Consider the following 25,898-nt stretch of genomic DNA (forward strand, 5'->3'; position numbering starts at 1 on the left):
CTCAAAAGAAAAAAAGAAAAGAACAGATGCCAATGATGCTCCACTTTATACCAGGCCACAGAGGTCGCTGGTTTTACGCACAAAGTCTCATTACCTGGTAACCCTACAAGGTTTTACTAAATCACTTGGTCAAACCCACACAGCTAGTTGAGACATAGTGGATGCAAATACAGGCAAAATGCCTGACACTACTGTAGGGCAAATGCTCAGATAGCAATAACTTAAGCACACCCACAGAATGACCCTATGGCAGATGCACATGAATGTGTGTTCCGAGCTAGGGAATTCCAGGAGTGGCAATCGCAGAAATTCGTTTCCTGTCTATGAGGAATGTCCAAGTGCCCAGCCCGTCCTGTGGAACATGGGCCGTATAGAAGATTGAGGCCTTGAGTTTTGGGTTCCATGAAAGATGCCAGGTAGAGGTGGTTAAGGGGAGTGTTAAGTGAAAATCCTATATAAGCTACATGCTGTTCACTAGTGGGTGCAGTTTTCCTGTCCAGCCTGCTACCACTGGAGTCTCCTGTATGTAAGCCCCTAATACATTTCATGTCTCATTTGCTGGCTCTGAGCCTTTTCTTCAGCCTCTTGAACCTGGTGCCTTGCCTACTGAGGCTAATAGTTCAGCACAACTACTACATAATATCCCTTAATCAAATGTAACTATTTATTTTCATAAGTTTTTTTAATGTTTTGAGACAAGAGTCTCACCTGTCGCCCAGGCTGGGGTGCAATGGTGCAATCTTGGTTCACTGCAACCTCCACCTCCCGGGTTCAAGTGACTCTTCTGCTTCAGCCTTCTGAGTAGCTAGGATTACAGGTGCCCACTACCACGCCCAGCTAATCTATCTTTAGTAGAGACGGGATTTCACCATGTTGGCTAGGCTAGTCTTGAACTCCTGACCTTGTGATTTGCCCACCTCAGCCTCCCAAAGTGCTAGGATTACAAGTATGAGCCACCGTGCCTGGCTTTTTTTTTTTTTTTTTTTTTTTTTCAGAAAAGCCTCACTCTGTTGCCCAGGCTGGAGTGCAGCCATGCTCACTGCAACCTCTGCCTCCTGGGTTTAGGCAATTCTCTTGCTTCAGCCTCCCGAGTAGCTGGAACTACAGGCACCTGCCACCATGCTCAGCTGACTTTCATATTTTTTAGTACAGATGGGGTTTTGCCATGTTAAATCATAAGATTCTTTACACTTGAAAGCTCAGCAGTAATGGTGAAAAAATGATAATGAGATAGCATTTCAGGTATTTTTAAGGCTGGCATGGGGAGTTCCAAAATATCCTTTCTATTGCACCACATTCTCTCCATCTCACAGTTCCTGGTTCCCTGCCTTGTTCTGCAAGGCAGTCTCCATAAACTCTAAGATAATACAGCCCATTATACCCTGTTCTAATCTAGGCGGAGCAGCCTGAATTTTATTTAAATGACAGAGTACTGTATTTAACATGTCATCTAAAGTTACTGCTCACAACACCTCTGTAAAATGGGTCTTAGTCTCACTAGAATAATGAGGAAACAGGCTTACAGAGGTTAAGTAACTCGCCCAAGGTCAAACAGTGAGTAAAGCAGATGGTCAGGTTATTAATTAAGGTTTTTACTGACTCCAAAGGCCATACTCATTTCCTCTGTGCTCTGCTGTTACAGTGATCTTTTAAAGTGATTACCAGATTATATTATTCTCCTGCTTAAAACCCATCATTGGCTTCCCACTGAACTACATTAATATCCAAGCTCCCAATTTAGCTCTGGCCCTGCCAACCTGTTTTGAGTCCCTCTACCCATTCTCACTGCACTTCAACTCCTTTCTGCTTCTTAACTGACAGAGCTCTCTCCCTCTTTAAATGTGCTTTAGCATGTGTGTTTGGAACACTCTTCCTCTGTCTCCATGTCACTTCCTCAGTGAGGCCTTGACCACTCTAAATAATAAATAAGTCCCTTCACCCTAATCTCCTGTTACTCTGGACCAGTGGCAGAACAGGCTCACTTTCACAGGGTACTGCACTTTACAATTACCTGGGTCTTCCTTTACTGTCTAGAGCAAAGCTTCTTGGAGGCAGAGGCTATGACTGCTTTGCCCACCACTGTGTTACATCAAACTCCTAAAGTATAGACATGTTATATATACTAAATAAAAATGCTTATTGATTAAGTAAATGGATGAAGGAATTCCTCTCCAAATCAGGAGAGCTGCTCTAAAGCACCAGGTGTTACAGAACCTGAACCAGTTTTGGTTTTCCTGGAGTGCCCAGCACCAGAATAGGGGAAGAGGCAAGATTCAGGAGAGGAATAGGAGAGTTAGAATCACTCCCAGGATATGGTTGGGAGTGACAGACCAAGGGCACCCCTCCCATCTTGCAGCTGTTAGGCTTTGTCTGACAAGAGGACAAGAAAGAATGAAGGTCAGGAGACCTGTTCTAGACCTGAACCTGCCTCCATCCAGCTGTGGATGTTTGGGGAGGTCACTTTCTGTGTCTGTCATCAACAAAGTGCAAGGTCACTAAAGTCTCTAAGATCTCTAAGGTACCTTCCAGTCATAACACTCTTAGAGCTTAAAACGAGCTACTGAGATACAGCTGAACAAAGGAGAAAAAAATGCCAGCTCAAATGGGTGAGAACTATAGGGAGATGCTCGAACTGCCTCAGAGACAGGGTAGCCCTGGTCCCGTTCCAACAAAGTAACAAAAACAACCAAACAGTTCTGTGGTAAAGCTAGAGAGTTAGAAAAGTCCATTCGTAATTATTTAACAATTCTCAATTTTTCAGTATAGTCGACAATGTTCATTATAAAACTCTGGCACAGTATAAACATAACCTTTTGAAAAAGTCTGAAATATTTCAAGAAAGTAAGTATCTTAATTTGATCAGAGCAAGGTATCAACTATGACCTACTAGGGCCTTGTGCTAATGGTAGTTTTTCCCCATCCTCTGACTCTTAAATGATTGGGAAGGAGGAGAAACAAAAGCATTATAAACTGAATTAATGCAGTAATGACAACCAGTAACTAAATAATATGTAATCATGAGATATGTAAAGATTTCAAACTATTACATTTTAGACAGTGATAAATGAAAATATTCAAAATCGGAGTTTGGGTAAATAAAATTATGGTGCAAACATAAGTGAGCATTCTATATAGTTTTTAGAATGTGCCTCTGAGTGGTAAGTGCCTCTGGGTTCCACACACCTCTCTTCGGAGACTGCCAGGGGAAATGGGGGGAGAGGATCCCGGCTCAGGACCCTGCCCAAACAAGCCTTGATTTAGGAAGTGGTATGCTTCCAACTAAGCAAAGGTTCTTAGGCTGCAGTATTTTACAAAACAGGGAAACAGTTTCAAAATATATAAGTGGAAAATCAGAGTATAAAATAGCACTGCAGTATGAACCCAATGTTAAAAAAAATTATATGACTTTAAAAATATGAGAAAAAGATGTTTAAATAGCAAAAAGTTTATAAAGAGGGTACACATACACTCTCTCTCCTTAACAGATTATAAGATTACTGTTGATTTTTATTTTAGTTATTTTCCCCCATATTTTCTGAGTTTTCAACAGTGAAGTGGTATTATTTTTGTACTTAGTTATTAAAAAGAAACATGACACAAAATCACAAGAGGGTCATACAATTAACCAGTCATCTATTTCTCATTCAGCTTATTCTTTGATTATTTATTGTTACACGATGTAAATCAGATGGCATGTATAAAAGTAAAAACAATGTAAAAATGAATTTGGTAGGGGAAACAGCTGCAGCTTCTCTGTGATACTAGGAGATTCTGGATCTCTGTCCAGAATGACAATCCTTCCTAGCGATTCTCAAAAGCGTGGTCCTCAAATAAGTAGTGTCAACATCACCTGGAAACTTGTTGGTTATGAAATCCTAGAACTAATCAGAAACTCCAAGAGTGAGGCCCAAAAATCTAAGTTTTAACAAGTTCTCAAGGTTTAATGGATGTGAGATCAAGTGTGAGAACCACTGCCTTAGACTAAAGGCTGTCCAAGAGAAGGAAAGACTTATAGCCAGAGAGCAGAAATCACTTGCCTAAGGTCTGAGGCATAATTACAACGAAGAACAGAGGTACTGCTCTGGAAGATCTGGGACAAACCCAAGGAAAAACGCAAAACAAATTACACCATGTGCTAAAGGCATTTGGGACTGACAAGACTGAATTTAGGCATAAAGTACATTTAACTGGAAATGCTAGAGAGAAAAATGGGTAGGTCTAAGAGTGCCAGAGAATATGAGAATTCCTTAACTTAAAATAATGCAATTATATTTTATCTAATTCAATTTTGTAAATGGTGGGTTAGATTTAACATCATCTCCCACATCAAGTAAAAATGAAACTACCATTTCCCTGTGCATTATCTGCAGCATCTGATTTCATTTGCCGATAATTATACGGAAAGGGAAAGCAGCTAAGATTTGTAAGACCGAGACAAAGGAGAAAGTAAAAGGAGGGGGTGTGCTATATAGTTAGGCTGTGGTTTGAGAAAGATATCCCCTCCCTAAGGATTTCTTTATTGTACTTAAAATGATAATCAGTTAGTTCATGATCAACTTTCATACCTTTAATTTCATTTCCATGCATGACATTTATAATTTGCTCTTTTTCCCTAGAATAAAACCATACTGCAATATCGAATCACATTTTCCTTGCTTTCACTGAACATCTTTACCACAGATTATGATCAATGTTTTGCAATATCTTTTACTCAGGATATACCTTCTTAACACAATTTTTAAAATTCAATAAAACAAACATATGCAAGCACACAGGGCTTACCACGTACTGGGGTGACACAGTCATGTTTCACAGTAGACATTACTGTCTTCATTTAGCTGACAAGAAAACAGAGCCATCTCTGCTCCCTTTGCTTGGAAAGCCCTGCCCTGTCTGCTTGATCTGTATTTTCATGCTGTAAGACTCATTTCACTTAATCCTCATTAAGTTTTTCAGAAGTCAAAGAATCCACCTAAATGGTAACTCTGATATGCAGTTGTTTGACATAGTTCAAAGCCTCCCTTGCAGAAAAGGAATCTTCTTAGCTATTACATTTGTGATGCCAACTGCTGCCAGGAAACCCCATGTGTGGGAAACCAAAAGCACGATGTTTTAAAAGTCTGGTCCTATATCCTTGTTCATCTTTCCCTGTAAGATTAAGGAGTGCTCTAGGGTAAACTATTAAAACACTATGTATAAGCAATCTGTTACATAGAAAATGACAGTCTTAGCACAGAGTCTGGAACAGAGTGGGCACTTGGTAACTGCTGGCAGAGACAAGGACACACTTTATGGAGAGTTTGTTTCTTTCTTAGTGCTAAAGTACAGACTTTTACCTCACTCTTTATCAAAGTGTATCAACCACCGCTTAGTATTATTTAATGTTTCTATTTATGAAAACAGCCTCTGCTAGCTTAAGATAATAGAGTTTCATGAATATCTCTTAATTATTTATGGTTCAGATAAAGGGTACCTCCTCTGCAAAACCTTCCTTGATACTCTTGCTTTCTATATGAATGAATCAATCTGCCTCAGGTGACCTAGCTCGGAAGTGGTAGAGCAGAGATATGAACTCAATTATATCTCATTTCAGTGTCAAGTTATTTCTGCCAATTCTCTGAATTTTCAGTTGCTTAACACATCTGGGGCAGTATGTCAATGAAAAGATCCACTTGTTTTTACTGAAAGGTGTAGTCAGATGCTAGTTCAAGACTGCGGCCGGGCGCGGTGGCTCACGCCTATAATCCCAGCACTTTGGGAGGCCGAGGCGGGTGGATCACGAGGTCAAGAGATTGAGACCATCCTGGTCAACATGGTGAAACCCCGCCTCTACTAAAAATACAAAAAATTAGCTGGGCACGGTGGCGCGTGCCTGTAATCCCAGCTACTCGGGAGGCTGAGGCAGGAGAATTGCCTGAACTCAGGAGGCGGAGGTTGCGGTGAGCCGAGATTGCGCCATTGCACTCCAGACTGGGTAACAAGAGCGAAACTCCGTCTCAAAAAAAAAAAAAAAAAAAAAAAAGACTGCATCAGTTGGCCATTTCTTCATGTTTAACCCTGAAGTTACTAAACAGTATAATCTAAAATGAAAAGAAGCAGCAAAGCGGCAACCAGCTTAAAAAGAATGAGAAATTACACACCGAAATATAAAGTAGAAATGAAATCATGTCATTTGCAGCAACATGGATGGAAATGGAGGTCATTATGTCAAGTGGGAAAAGCCAGGCACAGCAAGACAAACACTGCATGTTCGTACTCATTGGTAGGAGATAAAACACTTGGTCTTGTAGAGCAGAGAATAGAATAATAAATATCAAAGGCCAAGAACGGTGTGTGGGTGGGAGGGGAGGGTGAAGGGAGGCTGATTAGTGGGTACAAACATACAGTTAGATAGAAGAAATAAGTCCAATATTTGATAGAAAAGTAGAGTGACCATAGTTAGCAACAATGTATTGTATACTCAAAGAAGCTAGAAGAGAGGATTTGACATGCTACTAACACACAGACATGATAAATACTCAAGGTGATGGATACCCCAAATACCCTGGCTTGATTTTATACATCTAACAGATACTCACAGGTACCCCATTAATATGTAAAATACTTTGTATCAGTAATAACGGTGCATACAGACGTAAAAAAATACACATATGGCAAAGAGAAGAAATCTATTATTTTTGATATCTCAGAAAAAAAAAGAAATTCTTGGAGGGCAGAAGTGAATTTGAATTTAAAAACACACACACACACAAATGAAATGGATTACCTGGTCCAGCAAAACATCTAAATCAGCGTTTTCTGAAGTGGTTCCATGAAAAGTCAATGTTTCTTATACAACAACAAAGTCTGTGCTCAAATAAATTAGAAAGCACTGCATTGGACAAGTTTCTTTATAGCCTTGTTCCCAGGCAAGAAGAAGCCAAATGTACCAGACCCAGGAGGCCACCGTGTAAGGCTGTGCAGGGTGTTCATGGCTCAAAGCACCCACCTGGCTCGTACAAGGGAAGCCTGAAGTCCAGCCATGCTCCCCTCACTGACCTGTGTTTCCCTGTGCTGGCTGACATCACCCCTGAAAAAGTACCAGCTGGGCTCCAGATCCCAACAGTCCGGATCTGGAATGGTGGCCCTGTCTGAGGGCCCTAGTATGTGGAGGTGAGGAGAGACTCAGAGGCAACATTGTGCAGAGGAATCCAAAGCCAGCTCAAGACAGAACATTTAATCTGAAGCAGCTAGGAAGAGTGGGAGATGCAGATAAAGGGTTATACCTGGGATGGAAAATGGGAAATCAAGGAAGAGTGGAAGGGATCAAAGAAGTGAATATGGGGCAGATTTTGACAGAATTCTCTGTTAAGAAAGGAAGAAAGACCTGCATTTACTTTTTGCAATGTACCTCCAGATCTGGACCTGGAGAAAGCTCTGGAGCCTTTTGGGACAAAGATCATGCAGACAGAAGACTGTTAATTCTCTCCAATCAGTGTTTGCCTTATCTTTATAACATCATTGTCAATGTTTTAATTGCTGTTCTTTAAGCCAATACAACTTTTAACTTAATTTAAAAGTAAATTTTACATTACGTCCATAAAAGGATATCCCTATCTTTTGAGAGGTGGTACAGTGCACTCTAGTGCAGGGGTCCCCAACCCCTGGCCATGAACGGGTATAGGTCTGTGGCTTGTTAGGAACTGGGCCACACAGCAGGAGGTGAGTGGTGGGCTATGGAGGGAAGCTGAGCTCCGCCTCCTGTTAGATCAAGGGCAGCATTAGATTCTCACAGGACAGGGAACCCTATTGTGAAGAGCGCATTCAAGGGATCTAGGTCGCACGCTACTTATGAGAATCTAATGATAAATGTAATATGCTCGGATCATCCCAAAACCATCCTCCCTGCTACCCCTCAATCTGTGGAAAAAATTGTCATCCACAAAACTGATCCCTGGTGCCAAAAAGGTTGGGGACCATTGCCCTAGAGCAGATCACCTGGGTTTGAATGCTGAATCTGAGATCTACTTAACTCTGTGACTCAGTTTTCTGGGCTCTTAAATAAAGGTAACTATGGTTACTACCTGGTAGGGCTGCTGTGAGGAGTAAATGAGGCTATATACATATAAGGCAGAGAGGATAATGCTCACCCAATACTCCATTGGGAGACCTGTGGGTCTCCTGCAGCTAGGTAGGTGGGGCCAAGAACACAGTTCAAACCAATGAACTACAACATCTAGGAAAGCTGTGAAAAGTATGCATATGCTTCTCTAGTCTCTCTCTTCCCCTGTAGAGAAGGGGGAGCTTCCATGTGTCTAAGTCTATGAGTTGCTGTTACTAAGTAGAACAGACCCCTTCGGTAGACATTTCACATGTGAAGCAAATGAACCATGTTAAGCCACAGAGATTTGGGGGTTCATTTATTACTGCAGTATATCCTAGCCTATCTTAACCAATAAAACACGTAAAGTACTCAAGTGCCCAGTGCCTCGCATACATTACCACACTATAAAGACAAGGTCTTGTTATCAGTATTATTTGTATAGCAAAAGTTAACCATAAAAATAAAAATAATGCAAACTTCACTTGCCTTAAGGCTGTGAGGTGAGACCAGCTCTTTTACCAAAAAGATAATGATTAGGAAATGTTGTTAGAGACACCACAAAGCATTCCAGTACCAGTCATTCTTAAAGTTCAAACCTTTCCTATGGTCAATGAAACTTTGCTCCAATAAGCGACGGTTTTTCTTCTCCCTTCCCCACTCTCTTTCTTCTTTCTTCCTCTCACACAGAACCACAACTCTACACCAAATGCTGTTTTGTGAGTCTGTCTCAAGTGAAATAATAGTAGACAACTAAATACACATACTGCATGCATACATACTTTAGACAAGTGCTATTAACAGCATGCAAAAGCCACAAGCTGAAAATGCAATCCAATTTAAAATGTATTATTTGAAATCCTGCCTTGAAACATTGAATGCAAATCCTTAAAGGAAAAAAAAAGCCAAAACAGAAACCATTTTCAAATTCAGCCTGAAGTATACACTAGGATATCTGTTTATTGGAGGTATTTAAGACAAACTCTACCTGTATTGACGAATAGAAAATTCAAATAATCAGCTATGGTCCAGATATATAATGAAATAGGGTGCAGACTGTTAAAACAATTTTGCAGTTTACGTATATGGTCATGGAAGACTATCATGCTTCAAACAAAAATCAAAACAAAAACCTGAGTTCACAAAATACACATATAATACACGGCTTCTTTTTTTTCAGTTGAAACTCATTTAACAGCAAAACCTGCCCTAACTTCATTTGTTGGTAATCTCTGATTAAGGTGGGGCACCTAATAGTCTTTATTTATCCCACTTCATGTGAATATTCACTTTTCACTGCACACACAAAACTGTGTTGAATTATAAGTACCTTCCCAGGAAGTCACTAGGGGGTATGCTGCATGATATAAGGAATGTACGCGCTGTCATCCTTCTGAAATCTATAAAACTCTGAATTTTGGAATAAATCTAACTCCAAGGATTTTGGACCTGAATGAGATATATATCCATACCTGCAGATATCTATGCAAATTAGCAGTATCTCTGTGTATAAATCCATAAAATTGTTTCAAAGAAAATACTATACTCTTAAATATTAACAGAAGCTAGAATTACATAATCTTTAAAAATTTTCCATATTTCTGAAATTTTTATAGAACTATATATATGATTTATCTAATAGAAGAGAATTAAAGAAAAAAAACCTTTCCCTCTTATCCACCCATCAACCCACATCGACAGATCTCATTTCACAAAATGTCCCACAATATTAATTGGCAGTGAGGCATGTTAGGACATGAGGGGATACCTGGTAGATCAAACACTGAAAACTGCCAATGATGGATGATCACTTTTTAAAAAAATAAGGTTTAAGAAATGTCATTATATAGTTCAGGGCACCCAGAAGCTACCAATTTTACCATTAGGCACATCCATGCTTTCCATACTTTTCAACACTTCAAAGAAGAACTTGAGAAATAATCTGCTGGCTGCAAATTTAGATCCAACCTGTAAGTTATCAGATATTCTTATTTGAGGGGAAAGAAAAGAAGTAAAAGAAAAAAAAAACTTTAACACCAACCACAATACTCTACAGTCAGAGATTGCAAACAGGAAATGCTATGCAGCTGGAGAAATCTTTGCTTTGCTTCAACAGCTCTGAAGCAATAACTGCCCTCCAACTGTTTAATGAGACTCAAGCTCTTATGTAAGTTACAGAACTGTCCAAAGGCTTCAGGAAAGAAGCAACCAGATGCATGATGAATCCTGGATGAACTAGAATGCTTCCGGGTGACTCCCACTATTTTAAAAAGAATTTACATACATTTTCTAAAACCATTGCTACCTTGGGGCTTTCAAAGGGTATGACATTTAAATGGTTTTCCTCTGTCCATTGAGAATGTATTTCAATCCACCAGTTATTCCTTTCCTGACTCATTTTGTGGTTTTGGTATTAAATGGATGCAATTCTCTGTTGACTTCTTAACTTCTTTGCTAGGATGACAGGAATGATGCCTGATGCTGGGAGTAGAGCAGACCCAGCACTGCTTAGCAAGCAATGATTTTATTGCTTTCCTTTCCACGGTTCAAAAAAAAAAAAAAAAAAAAAGATTAAACATAATTTTTCAGTACTATGCATTTAATCAAATCAACAACAAAACCACTTAGAAAATCCTAAAACTCAGGAGCATTCTGCTTCCTTTTTTTTTTTTAAACAAGAAAGCTGCATTGCAAAGAAAGCCTTTATCATTAATACATTAACTACTAAAGGGGTACTCAAAGTAGAAGGAATGGAATGTATAAAGGCATGGAAGCATGAAATGGTATATATTCCAGGAACAACAAATCATTTGTTATGTCTGGAGCTGGCTTTGATTAAGAAGGCATCTTTAATGAGAGAAAGGGTAAGTTCAGAGAGATTGCAAGTCAATTAAACAAATACTTAAATTTTTAAACAATGTCACTATCTATTAAGTACATGCCTATGAACTGGATGCTTTGATAGGTATTTCACATAAATTATTTCTAAAAATGTCAAGAGAATACAAACTCCAAGAGGATATGGCCCTTATCTGCACTGTCTGTGTTCTTCTCACTGCTGTATCCTACTGCCTACCCACAGTGCTTATGTAGAATCTTATTAATTCAATGAATCATAAATGAACACAGGGAGGGATTATTAAACCCTTTTTACAAAAATGAAGAAACCAAGACTCAAAGAACTCAACAAGGCCACACAAGTAAGAAGATGCTGAGTAATTATTTTTACACAGGCCTCATTAAAATCAAAGCCCATGCACTTAAAACTATGCCTCAAATATAGTAAAAACAACAGCAACAGAATAGATCTTGCCCACGTTTCTCTGGCTTCTCACCACTAAGAGGCAGCATTCCCTAGATATATTCAATCATGACAACTAGACTCACTTCCGGGAGGAAATAGCTAATCATTCTACTTCTGTGGAATAGTGACCACATACAGGACTTTAACTAGAGGGAGAAGTTCACCAGAAAGAGAAAGACTGTTTTAGAAAACCTACAAAAGTGTGAAGGAAGCGGGGCTGGGAACTGCAGATCAGGTGTCTCAAAGAATATCAGAGAAGTGAGAGTTTGATTTGTGTTCTGCACATTTGTTTTACACTGAAATTTTTATATAATTATGTATTACTAAATATTTTCCCCTATTTTCCCTTTTTGACAATAATTTGATAGTTTATACTTTTATTTTGAAAAAATTAGACTCACCAAAAAATTGTAAAACTAGTAGAGAGGTCCCTTGTACTCATCAATCAGCTTCCCCCAATAGTAACGTCTTATATATGCTAAATAGTACATTATCAAAATGAAAAAATAAACACAGTGCAAGACAACTAGGCCACAGACCTTGCTAGAATTACTGGGAGGCATTTTGTCACACGTATAGGTAACTACAACCATCACCACCATCAAGACATCAAACTGTTCCATCAACACAAAGGAACTCCCTCAGGTCACACTGCTGTTCCCTTTCCTAACCGCAGGTAACTACTGATCTGCTCTTGTCTTTGTAATCTTGGATGACTTTGACTTCAGTCATAAAAATACACAAATGGCAAGGTTATCTTATTTAAAGTCACTCTTTTAGGGAACTTTTTTCACTTTAAGGCAATAAAAGCTTACAGGGGTATAAAGAACATGGATGTAAAACACAAAGATCTTGTAAGTACGTGGGTTATCCTCGATTGTCTTTTTGCCTGGGTAGCTGGATTGGCATTCTGCAGATGTCACTGCATTGGCTCTCACAACAGGAAGGGGTTGAGGCTGCAATGGGGACGAAGGCCGATCTGCCAATGATAAGAAATTCACTATGTGTGGCTCTCAGATAAGTCACATTCTATTGAGCTTCTGAATCTATGACTTGACCCAACTTGGGAAAGTGTGTCTGCTCTAGTGCCAGTACTACATGACATCTAGCAAATAAGAAATTGCTTAGAACATACCATTTCATCTATTTGCCACCCCCCAACCGAAAAAAAGATAGACAAAAGGACTAGAAAAACAAACTCCAAATGTCAATTATAGTTATATCTGATTAGAGGGAATATGAAAGAGAAATTACAATTCCCCAACAGACATGTGCTCTTTTTATAATACGAAGTCCCCTGTTAGTGGCTATTAATACCATAGTAATACTAATATTAATGTAGCCTATTAATACTATAATAATCCAGTGTGGTCAAAGGATTTGCAGATTACAATATTTTTCACATGAATGGTATGATTTCATCCCTACACAACCAATAAGGTATGTAGAGAAGGTAATTTCCCCCATTCTACTAGTGAAGAAATTTGTCTGTAAGTTAGGCAGCATTAATCTACTTAACAGTAGGGCTGACAACAGTGGTTTTAAAGCATGATGCTTAGGCCCCCAGAGGTTTCCAAGGTCCAAATTATTTTCATAACAATACTAAGAGGTTATCTGAATTTTTCACTGTGTTGACATTTGCACTGACAGTGCAAAAGCAACAGTGAGTAAAACAGCTGGTGCCTTAAGCATTAATCAAGGCACTGCCACAAACTGGAGTTAATGTATTCTTCATGGTCTTGCTCTTGCAGTAAAAAAAAAAGAAAGGCTATTTTCATTTAAGAATGCCTATAATGAAAAAGTAAAAATGATTTTTATCACATCTTGACTCTCAAATTCAACCTTTTTATGTTCTGTTTGATGAAACAGAAGCCCTTTTTAGGCATATCAAAATACAACGGTTGTTTTGAGGAAAAGCACTTACGTAATTTTTTGAGTTGCAAGTTGAAATAATGAGCTTTGTTTTTTAGTGAAACACCTTTTTTTTTTTCTTGAAAGAAAGACTAGCAAACTACAGTTATTCAGACTCCGGTATTTGCCAAACATGTCCTTGAAAATGAATGAAGTGAGCTTAACATCTCAAGGCAAACAACTGAGAGCATTTATTGCTAATGATAAAAACAGAGCTTTTAGAGAAAGCTACAGTTTTGGAAAACCAAGAGCTGACAGCTTCCAAATAATGTTCCTTTACATGGTTTTAGATTCATACCATTAATAACATTGAAGGAAGGACCACTTGCCAAGTTTTTATGCAGTATCACAGAATACCTGAAATGGCTCTTATTTATTTATTTCTAATTTTCTTTTTCAGACAGAGTCTTGCTCTGTTGTCAGGGTGGAATGCACTGCAACATCTGCTTCCTGGGTTCAAGCAATTCTCCTGCCTCAGCTTCCTAAGTAGCTGGGACTACAGGAGCGTGCCACTATGCCCAGCTAATTTTTTGTATTTTTAGTAGAGACAGGGTTTCACCATGTTGACCAGGATGGTCTCGATCTCTTGACCTCACGATCTGCCTGCCTTGGCCTCCCAAAGTGTTGGAATTACAGGTGTGAGCCACTGTGCCTGGCCCTGAAATGGCTCTTAAAATACTCTTCTCTTTTCCCAACACAGACCTGTGTGAGGCCTTATTTTCCATATACCTCAATCAAAACAATAAATTGCAACAAAATGAATACAGAAGTAGACAAGAATATCTAGCTACCTTCTATTAAGTTGGCTTTAAAGGGATTTGCAACAATGTTAAACAATGCCACCCTTCTAATGTTTTTTGGTTTGAGAAAATAGTTATTTTTCCATAAAAACAGATTTTTAAAGTGGGTTTATTATTTTAAAATACATAATACATATGAAAAATTTCTCAGTTTTAATTTCTAGGACAGTAAATATGGATATAAATAGTCTACATAAATAAAAACTACATGGTGTCCTCAGTCACTCTTAAGATTTAGGTCCTGGGCCAGGCGTGGTGGCTCACGCCTGTAATCTCAGCACTCTGGGAGGCCGAGGCGGGTGGATCATGAGGTCAAGAGATCGAGACCAACCTGGCCAACACGGTGGAACCCTGTCTCTACTAAAAACACAAAAATTAGCTGGGCGTGATATGGGCACCTGTAGTCTAAGCTACTCGGGAGGCTGAGGCAAGAGAATCGCCTGAACCCAGGAGGCAGAGGTTACAGTGAGCGGAGATCACGCCACTGCACTCTAGCCTGGGTGACAAGAGCAAAATTCTGTTTCAAAAAAAAAGAAAAAAGACAAAAAAAAAAGATTGAGGTCCTAAGACCAAAAAGTTTGAGAACTACCATCTAACCATCTAACACTCTCTTTCCAATATGTTATAACTTACCAATGAGAGAAATCAAAGGACAAAAATAGCCAAGAAAGTACCTTGCAGGCTAAATACATATAGTAGTTTAATGATCACCAGGACAGGCCCTGGTCACCTTGTCAGGTGAGCCTTTACCACCCACATAATCTATCAAGGCAATGTAATTTGTGAGACCGCATCACTGAAACAAGGCATGAGCTGTAGCCACAGGGCTTGAGCTCAATCCCTAATTGCACCATTTTGCAGGCATGTATTTTTTGAAGATTTGGTGTACCTGTCTCTAAAATGGGATATGACTGATTGATAGCTGTCTTTACATTGAGTTATCTTAAAAATAAAATGAGAAGATGTAAATAACAATGGAGGTTTGTATTTGTGAAACAAATTGTTTCAGGTATCGTGGTAGTGACTCACTTCTCTGATCTGAATGAAATCCTGCCACTACCAAGAAACAGTCAGTCTTATTACTTATTTTTAGAGATAAGGAAACTAGCATTAGAAAAGTTAAGTGACTTGCCAAAGGCTATAAAGCTAATGAGGTGGGAGCTGGGATTCCAGGTGTGACTGAGACCAAAACTGATGATCCTACAACCACCCTTGCTTCATAGCCTCTCGAATTCTACATTAGAAGGTAGAATAACTTTTTATAAGAACCATTTTCTACAATTCGGAGGAGCGGGGAGTAAGAAAAAGAAGTTACTTTAAAATTGACTTGGTGTATCAACTGTGGTAAGAGCTCACAGAGTAATCAGCTATAATTCCAATCCTTTTTGCAGTCCTCAGATGTCTGGTTAATTAAAAACAGACTCAGCCCCATGCAGTGTTAATGCCAACATCTTTGTAGGTAATTCTTGGGAGTTTTCACTTAACATCTCACTTGATCATCATACTTTCTACAATCACAGACAGTTCAGAAAAAGAAAGAAAAGAAAAAAAAAAACCTACAATCACACAGTTTAGAAAAAGAAAAAAAACCAAAACCCCGAAGCATCTCAATGATGGTTGAGATAGTTACCATCATTGAGTGCACTATTTTTTTAAGACCACTCTCCCACCTGGAAACTGCTAAACACAATACACTTGCAATAGTGATTTCTTACAACTAACAAATAATAAATGTTTTTCTCATCTGGGGTTAGTCAAAAGCTGAAAGCTAGTAAGAGACCTGGCCCGCAAATCTATCCTTTCCTTTTTCTCTATAAACATAAGTAATGCTTTACTATAAACTATTAAAATACTCTTCATAAGCAATACCTAATTAGAAAATGACATTTTTTAGGATTTATCATATACCTTGGAACATAATAGACTTTTGGTACTTGCTGGTTGAATTGAGAATACAATTTACAAAGTCTAAAATGTACCAAATACCTTCACCTACTTTAGTTTCTACATTTCAACTGTGTCAGTTTGCTTAATGTTTCTGGCCTTCACTAGCCTAAGAGAACAGGATTTTTGGGAATCTTCTGAGAAGTATGGGTTCACATTTGGCTACTCCTGAGCCCCAGGAGGGTGGGCTACAGGTGCTGCACAAAGATCTCGGAGCCCTCTGCTCCAAGGCATGGTGGCCCTATCAGTCTGTCTAGTTTGCTCTTCCCTTTCCTGGAAAAGCATAGAAAGGGAAGCAGCAAGTTGCTGGCTGTTGTCAAGTTGTGTGAACTCCTGGGACTGCCTTTTTATTCAATCAGAATAATGTTTTCTTAGTAACCAAATTACAGTAGAAACTGATTCTTCTAACTGACTCCCTCACCAGGAATGCTACCACCACTTTCAGAGACAAAATTTGTTTTTCTTTATTAAATGAATTAGGCTTTCCAGCAACTTCCTTTAGATTTTTCTTAGACTTCTACTCCTCAAAGGGGAGTGTGTGTGAAAAAAGGGGCCATAGCTTGGGGTATGTATATAGGAGTAGCTTGATCAGTACTTCTGCTTAGGGAAACAACACAACCAGAGCATGAGGTGACAGAAGTAGGGTACTGTAGAAAAGCAAAGACAATGGGTTCAGAGACAGAATGTTTGGGTTCAAGTCTGTAACACATACTAATAGTGTAAATGAACAAGTTACATATCTCTTTTTTTTCTTTTTTTTGAGACAGAGTTTCGCTCTTGTTACCCAGGCTGGAGTGCAATGGTGCGATCTCGGCTCACCGCAACCTCCACCTCCTGGGTTCAGGCAATTCTCCTGCCTCAGCCTCCTGAGTAGCTGGGATTACAGGCATGAGCCACCGTGCCCAGCTAAACAACTTACATATCTCAATGTGCCTCAGTTTCATTATCTGGATTAAAGGTACAGTAACCTTTCCTTTAGGATTGTTGTAGTGTCTTCAAAGAAATAATCCACATAACGCACCCACCAAACTACCAGGTTCATCAAGAGCGTTCAACAAATCTCAGCTGGTTTTGTATGGAGATGAGCAAATACAGATGATGAATGCTGGCCTGAATGGCCACTGAGCTGTGTGTATGGCACATATACACACAGTTGAAAGGAACCTGTAGTGTAGCAAAGTGTAGAGCTGAATTAGTCCAGGAACCTCGGAGGTAATGACTCCTAAGCCAAATGCATTTGGTCTCTTGGAAACTTAAAGCAAGCTATCCATGTGAAAACACCCATCTCAGAGAAAACAGAACTTGGCCAAGCAAGTCCTTTACCAGCTATGACCAAAGTGAACTGTCAGAGTCTTGTTTCGCTTCCTCTCTTTCTACCACACCACACTTTGAGCAAGGCCTCCAGTGAAAGCACAGGCAATGCTCAGAGGGAAGGAAACCGAAGGTGCTTCTCTGCATAAATAAGGTTTATATAATCTAAGATTTACAAAAATATCACGGATTTGTTAAATTCCAAAGGACAGAAACATTGGAGCCTAAGTTTAAAATGATCCTTTCCCAACTTTTTGAAAATAAGAAATATTTCTATGTTCAATATTCTTTTGCTTTCAGATTTGCTTATTTACTGTGTAAGATTAATTCAAAGGCATAAATCACCCATTAGAAAAAGTGTCAGGAAGACAGAAACATACACACATATACTTATTTATTGTAATAGAGAAAAAGAATATTGTAATTGGCCAAATAGGTTAATAGAGCGTAGAAAGGTAGTTTTCGTTTTTTCAAACAGGTTTTCTTCATCTGTAAACTAACCTTTTGTATCCAATGGATTTATGACAAATTATCACCTAAGGTCACAGAAGCCTATTTGACATGTGAATAACCGAACTAGGCTAAGGACTTCTTCAGCATGAGTTCTGGATCCTTAAAGGAGGTGAAAGTATAATACCAAGAGACTGGCAGAGAAGAAGAGAAAACAACTCCTCTTCTCTAGGGCAGAGCTAACTTGGAAATGTATGATATAAAAAGTTTTCCTTGGGCACCTTTCAACCTCATGGTATCCCTTTCTCTGGGGATTTAGGAGAAAAAAGACTAAATTATTTCACTTAGAGGTATGGGTGTCTCTTAGAGAAATAATTTCATCCCTCAAAACCAACAAAATCCAAAATCAGTCCAGGTGGCATTACCTAGAACCTTTCTAAGTGTGCACATGGTGTGAGGGCTGGGGAGTGGGGTGTCGTACAACACGGGGAAGCCCACACACAACTGCTTGGGAAATAGGTTCCTCCACTACCCCCATCCCTGAGTCTGCCTCCTGGGGCCAGCACCTCTAGTGTTTTGGATCTTTAGGGATTCTTCTTGTCATCTACTTCTGAAACCAGAGATTCCCTAAATCTCAAAACCCTTTTCTTGCTTGGGGGTTAAAAGGATGTGGGGAGTTAAGGGAGGTTCATTATTTATAAATCAGAAACCAAAATGCATGATCACCTTCACACACAAGTGATGTATTATTTTGTTTTTTTTTTTTTTTTTTTTTTGAGACAGAGTCTCGCTCTGGTGCCAGGTGCCAGGTGCCAGGCTGGAGTGCAGTGGTGCGATCTGGGCTCACTCACTGCAACCTCTGCCTCCAGGGTTCAAGCAATTCTCCTGCCTCAGCCCACCATGCCCAGTGGCTTTTAGTATTTTTATATTTTAGTAGAGGCAGGGTTTCACTATGTTGGCCAAGATGGTCTCGATCTCTCGACCTCGTGATCCACCCCCTTGGCCTCCCAAAGTGCTGGGATTGCACGCGTGAGCCACCGCACCCCGACAAGATACATTACTTTCGATATGTATTTCCAATGTATGTTTTATACAGAAATCATCATTATTCTTTTAGCCAATTAAAAAGCAGAAGTTGCTAAAGATTATCTTTTAAAAAATCAATAGTAGAGATGTGGAAGAGAATTCAAGCAGTTTCTCTCTCAGCTTCAATAAATCTCTATCAGCTGGGCCAAAGGTACAAATTACAGGAATTTCACAATGGGATTTTCTTTAAGCAAATCCTAAGTGACTAAAAAGCTTTTTAGTTGGGGTGTAGAAGTCACCCAGGACTAAAAAGCTTTTTTGTTTTTTATTTCTCACCCCAGGACCAAGAATTGAGGGGGAAGGATTATTGAAATGTTCTCTATATATGACATTATATTTTGGAAAGGCTGTAATTCTTTTTACTCTCATATGAAATGTCTTACCAGATTTTTCAGCAGTGTGGACAGTTCCTTTGTAAGAGTAGAAAACTTGACAAACGCGGTGCCAAGGTCAGGGTTGTCTCGACTTAAAAAATTACTCCCAAACTTATCAAGAACTTGTGCATAGTTTTCTTCATTTTGTACATGATCTAAAAACAAAAAACAAGAAAGGAGTATGAGCTATTATTTGCCACAATAAATAGTTTGAAAACTGATGATTACAAATTCTCAAAAGGGAAGTATAAACTGTATCAATTATTTATTGCACACATCCCAAAGGTGGTTAGGAGTACACTAAATATTCTAACTCATTCTATTAAGGAAGATTTTCCCTTTTTGTTTCACAGAATTTAGCTCATCTATAGTCCAGTTAATCGATTAATTCCCCATAGACTGAGGGGTCAAATTATCTCACATTTTCAAGCAATTAAGAAACTATGAATGGCTGAGTGTGGTGGCTCACGCCTATAATCCTAGAACTTTGGTAGGCACGCAGGTCACTTGAGCCCAGGAGTTCAAGACCAGCCTGGGCAACATGGCAAGACTCATCTCTACAAAAAATTAAAAATTAGCTAGGTGTTATGGCATGCTCCTGTGGTCTCAGCTACTTGGAAAGCTGGAGCCTGGGAAGTTGAGGCTGCAGCGAGCTGTGTTTGTGTCACTATACTCCAGCCTGGGAGACAGAACGAGACCGAGACCGAAAGAAAAGAAAAGAAAGGGGTGGGGGGAGGGGGGAGGGGGGAGGGGAGAGGGAAAGGAATGATTATCAGAAAAAGGAGAAAACTTTCCTTGGCAAAACAATCTTGGATTGCAAAAGAAAAATTCATGTGTCCTAACAAGTTTCCTTCCCTGCAACTAATCTTCATTTCCTTTAATTCTGTCTAGGTCCCAGGTCTGAGGAATAGCATTTGTTAAATGCTTTTCACAGTCCATCTCTTGTGCAAAATGTTCAGAACTGGATCAGATGAATTAGGTGCACAGGAGAAACATTACTTTGTGAAAATTTCTCCTCCCTAAGCTTTTGCTTTCTAATTCATAAAATGAGGCCAGTACCTGCCTTATAGAATTGTGGTACTGGTAAACTGACATAAAGTATATAAAAGTTTCTCAATAGAGCAAATGCTCCATAAACAATAACCTCCACTGCCTTGAAACATATTCTTCATCTGGCTTCCGGGATATCACATTTTCTTGAGTGTCCTCTTGCCTCATGACTGGTCCTCTCCATTGTCTTTGCTGGTTCTTCATCTCTCTGACCTCACCATGTTGAGGCCCCTCAGTCTTGGGTCTTCCTTCTCTATTTTTGCTTACTTTCCTGGGATCTCAGTCTTATGCCTTGAAATACTTTTCTAGCAGCTGGTAACTCCCGAATTGATATTCCTAGCCCAGACAACCCTACCCTCTGTAATACAGACATATATTCAACTGCCTATTCAATATCTCTACTAACTATGTTCAATCTTCACATGTCTAAAACCAAACTCTTTAACTTCTACCCAAACCCTCTTTTTCTCAGTACCCTATCTGTGGCAATGGCAAGTACCCTTTGCTTCTGAAATGGTCTCTTTGTTGCTGCTTTTGCTTCCCAGCAGTCCGTTATCAACACAGCATTCAATGTAACACTGTTATATAGTGTGCATTAGATCTTGTGGCTCTCATGGCAGATATTACCACTTGCCATGGATATCCAAGTTCCCAATCCTTGCAGGGTTACAGAAAGGAGTACTGCATTTCCCTACAGTCTTGAAGTAAGGCAGGGAATATGGCATGCACCACCCAAGGCCATATGAGTGGAAGTGGTGCATACCACATTCACATGGAAGATTTCAGATGCCTGTACTCAACTCTCCATCTCCATCCTCTGTTGTGGTGTACAGAGAAGCTGAATTTGTATGGAGGCCCACGGTAGATGCATAGTATTTATCGAATGAATAAATGAACAAATAGATATTTATCAAAGTTGTTATCTTTAAAGGCTTTACAATAAATTACTTTTCTTTATAAAGTCTTCCTTTAGTTGGAAACAATATTCTAACTCATATACATACACACACATATATATATATACACATATGTATATATGCACACATCATTTCCTACCACCACACTGCAAGAGGCAGAGATTACCTATGGTTCACTTTGCATCCCCACCCAGTGGACACTGCTGTAGATCTTTCAGTGAGCTGGACTTTCAAAGCTGTGGCTTGGTTAATATTTGTTGACCTGAATTTATTGAATTCCTTTTCAGGAATTTAAGAAGCACCCCCTTCTGAAATAGCCTAGGTTGTTCAATAATTGAGATCAAAATTTTAAATTTTGCTTTCAAACACACCCTAGTAAATGCACTGGAGGAAGGGGCAATCAGGAAACAGAACATGAGTCTGGATTGGGAAATAACCCAGAAAGTCTAAATACAATGAAGAAAACAAGTGTCACAGAAGTCTAATGAAATGAAATGAGGCCCTAGCCAGCCCTCTAATCACCACCACATTAAAAATTCATGGTGCCTGCAGTGGCTGTCAGCATTTCAGGCTGAGATATTAAAAAAATGCAGCTCTAGTTACTACCCAAGTTCACTTAGAGGAGAGGCTCAGAAAAACACCAAAGGAAGGCCACACTAGCTCAACGGAGAGGATGCACAGGTTTCATCACCCTCATGTGCTGGAGCTACTCCTGATACCTTCTGTCTGAGGCCAAAGAGGTCTCACCTTACCACCAAGACTCCCACCTCATCTGATATCCTTTTCTGATTTTGGAGACCAGTGAAAAAAGAATTCAGCTGCCTGTTCATTTTACCTGCTCCCAATGGAAGTACCTCAGTAGTAAACGCAGATATATAGGCTGTTTGCTTGAAAATATCAAACATTGATAATGAAAAAAATAATTTGTCAGAGTAATCGAGTATCCATGTATGCACCACCCAGCTTAAGAAATAAAATATTAAAGAATGATTCCCTATTCCCTTACTACTGTCTCTCTACCCAATTCCAATCTCTTTCCCTCCCTCCCTAGACACAGCCATTATCCTGAATTGAAATTTCATGCAGAGGTTAGAAAGAATTACAAGAAGCTCTCAGTCTATCAGTGATGACAGACTCATTAAAGAATAAGATGGACTTGGCTAAGGGCTAAGGCAGAGACAGGGAAGAAAAGTGTTGGGAGAAGCTGAGAACCTTCTGTGACTCAAATGCTTATGCTTCCTACAATCTCATATTTCATCCTCACCAGTTCTGCAAGGGAAGAATTATGCTTATTAGGTAGATGAAACATGAAATGTGATGTGAGGCAGAAGACTAGATAAGTATAGGCTAGGTCATGGGTCCTGTATGTTTTGCTAATTCCACAGCTGAATAATCATGTAGTCTCTTTCTCTCCCTCTCTCTCTCTATATATGCATATGTATGTATGTGTGTATATACTGGCATTTATGTGTGTGTGTGTATATATACATACATATATATATAATGTGTATATATATACATAATATATATATATATGTATGTCTAAAATTTCCTAGTGTAGGCTGGGTGCTGTGGCTTAGGCCTATAATCCCAGCACTTTGGGAGGCCAAGGTAGGCAGATCACAAGGTCAGGAGTTCAATACTGGCCTGCCCAACATAGTGAAACCCTGTTTCTACTAAAAATACAAAAATTAGCCAGGTATGGTGACATATGCCTACAGTCCCAGCTACTAGGGAGGCTGAGGCAGGAGAATCACCTGAACCCAGGAGGTGGAGGTTGTGGTGAGCTGACATCACACCACTGCACTCCAGCCTGGCAACAGAGAGAGACTCAAGTCTCAAAAAAAAAAAAAAAAAAAAAAATTTCTAGTGTAAAAATGTAAGAGTTTAGTAAGATATATCTTGGTGTAACAATAATAATAATCCCATCAGAATAGAAATGATAGAAATTAAATGTAAGATGCTTAAAATAGTGCCTGGCATGTGCCCCAAAATGTTAGCCACTGCTACCGCTATATACTCATGACTACTTACAATACAGAGAGATGTCTGTAATATCATATGGTATAAAAACACAGGTCTCACATGTCTTATTTTTTTTTAACATACTGTATTATAAAGTTAGCAATGTCAGTACTAGAAAGATCATACACATGTCCCCCAACACATATATCTGTGTTCTAAATTAAGGGTTTACCCAGCAGATTTTCAAGAGACACAGAGAGTAAGATGGCAAAGAACCATGATTCTGGTAGTGGAAACAGCAAGGGCAGCAGCAAAAGGGAGGAACACACTGCAGAGTAAAGTAAGCCATTTGAGTGGAATGTCAGCTCACAGGCATAGGGAAGAGGAGGGAAAGAAAAGGCTGCGGTGGTGGCACACTGCCACAGGAATGAGTGTGTCTGAAGGAGAGGGACTGGTAAGGCGGAAAATGGCCCACTCACTTCAAGAGGTTTCAGAGAGCAGGATGCAGCTCTGTTTTAAGATCTTTATTATATCCAAGAGCTGGAAGACTTTTGGGCACATGGTACAGTGGGAGTCAGGGTAAGTAGGTGAGAAAAGAAACTGGATAAAAGAACAGAAAAAGAAATATCTATCCATTAAGAAGATACATTCTTTCCCGATATTCCTAAGAAACTTCTGGCATCCATGACATTGTGGCAGAATGCAAGGTAACTGTTTTGTTGTTGTTGTTGAGACAAGGTCTTGCTCTTGTAGACCCGGCTGCAGTGCAGTGTCATGAACATGCTCACTGCAGCCTCAACCTACTGGGCTCAAGTAATCCTCCCAACTCAGCCTCTCGAACAGCTGGGACTACAGGCACATGCCATCATGCCTGGCTAATTTTTAATTTTCTGTAGAGATGGGGTCTCGCCATGTTGCTCAGGCTGGTCTTCAGCTCCTGGGCCCGTGTGATTCTCTCACCTCAGCTTCCCAAAGTGCTAGGATTTATAGCTGTAAGCCACCACACTCGGCCTACAAGATAATTCTAAGAGCTAGGTGAATCCTTTCAGTTCAAACAAGAATAAAACAATACAGTTTTATCAACTAGACCAGAAAAGGCTACTTTATTAGGATTTCAACTGCCAGCATTTCTGTGGGGAGATGACTAATATAAACTAATCATTGATTTACTACTCCAGTAATAACAGCTAGTTTGTTGGGTATTAAATATATGTTATTGTATTAAGCACTTTACATACAGTATATTACTTCATTCCCTCTTACTAACAGTCCATGAGATAAATACTATTACCATCTGTAAGGCCGGCAGCCTCGCCGGGAGCTCGGACGCACCCCCTTCCTCTCCGGGAGCTCGGACATGCCCACACCCCCTCCCTCTCTGGGAGCTTGGACACGCCCACCCCCCTCACACAGCCTAGCCCTCCCCGCTTAAAGAACCCCGCCAAAATGCAAAAGAAGTCTTGTAAATCTACCCAATAGCATTCGAGTCTTAGCTACCCAATAGCAGTTGAGTCTTGTAAACCTACCCCATAGCAGTCAAGTCTTGTAAATCTCCCCAATAGCATTCAAACTCTGCCTACCTGCCAACAGCAAGCTTGCCTGCTCCCTATAAAACCCCATGTCTGAGAGGAGTCCGTATGACTTCTCCGGCCCCTCCTGTCGGACCGCAGAACCTCGCCTGGGAGCGGAATAAATTCGCATTGGATCTTCTTGTGCTGGCCTCAGTTTCTTCATCTTAAACTCAGCAAGAACCCAAGAACCCTTACACTATCCTTACTGTGTAGATAAAAACACTTACTCATGATGATACAACTCATATATAAGGATATGCCACCCTAAAACAAGCCACTTTGACATAACAATTATTTTGAAAAGCACTTAAGAAGCAGCAAGGTAGCTGGGTGTGGTGGTTCACACCTGTAATCTCAGCACTTCGGGAGGCTGAGGTGGGCAGATGGCTTGAATCCAGGAGTTTGAGACCAGCCTGGGCACCATGGTAAAACCCTAATAAGTCCATTCTCATGCTGCTAATAAAGAGATACCCAAGACTGTGTAATTTATTTAAAAAAGAGGTTTAATTGAATCAGTTCAGCATGGCTTAAGAGGCCTCCAGAAACTTACAGTCATTGGTAGAAGGGGAAGCAAACAAAACCTTCTTCACATGGTGATGTATGAGAGAAGTATGAGAGAAGGGCAGAGTGAAGGAAGGAAAAACTCCTCGCAAAACCATCAGATCTTGTGAGAATTCAGTCACTATGATAGAACAGAATGGGGGAAGCCCCCTATAACTCCATCACCTCCCATGAGGTCCCTCCCCTAACATGTGGGGATTACAATTCAAGATAAGATTTGGGTGGGGACACAGAGCCAGACCATTATCACCCATCTCTAGCAAAAATACAAAAATTAGCCAGGTGTTGTGGTATGAGCCTGTGGTCCCAGCTACTTGTGAGGCTGAGGCAGGAGGACTGCTGGAGACTGGGAAGTTGAGGTTGCAGTAAGTGGTGATTGTGCCACTACACTCCAGCCTGGGTGACAGAATGAGACCTTGAACAAAGAAAAAAAGAAGGAAAGAAAAGAAAGAAAGAGAAGGAGGGAAGAAGGAAGAGGAAGAAGGAAAGGAAAGGCGAGGAAAGGGGAGGGGAGGGGAGGGAGGGGAGAGGAGGAGAGTGGAGGGGAGGGGAGGGGAGGGAAGAAAATTTTCTG

General features: G+C 39.9%; 1 protein-coding gene across 3 annotated transcripts in view; it reads right to left on the minus strand.

The window, feature by feature from the left end:
• Positions 1–25,898, minus strand: part of ASAP1 (ArfGAP with SH3 domain, ankyrin repeat and PH domain 1) — a 366,160-nt gene that overhangs the window by 157,025 nt on the left and 183,237 nt on the right. For all 3 annotated transcript variants that reach the window (XM_064384600.1, XM_064384599.1, XM_064384601.1), the window contains one exon: positions 19,270–19,415. In XM_064384600.1, the coding sequence (XP_064240670.1) occupies positions 19,270–19,415 (146 nt within the window). The remainder of the gene's footprint in view (positions 1–19,269; positions 19,416–25,898) is intronic.

Source organism: Aotus nancymaae, unplaced genomic scaffold, assembly GCF_030222135.1.
Source record: "Aotus nancymaae isolate 86718 unplaced genomic scaffold, 86718_ANA_hifiasm-v0.15.2.pri h1tg000036l, whole genome shotgun sequence".
NCBI classification, from domain to species: Eukaryota; Metazoa; Chordata; class Mammalia; order Primates; family Aotidae; genus Aotus; species Aotus nancymaae.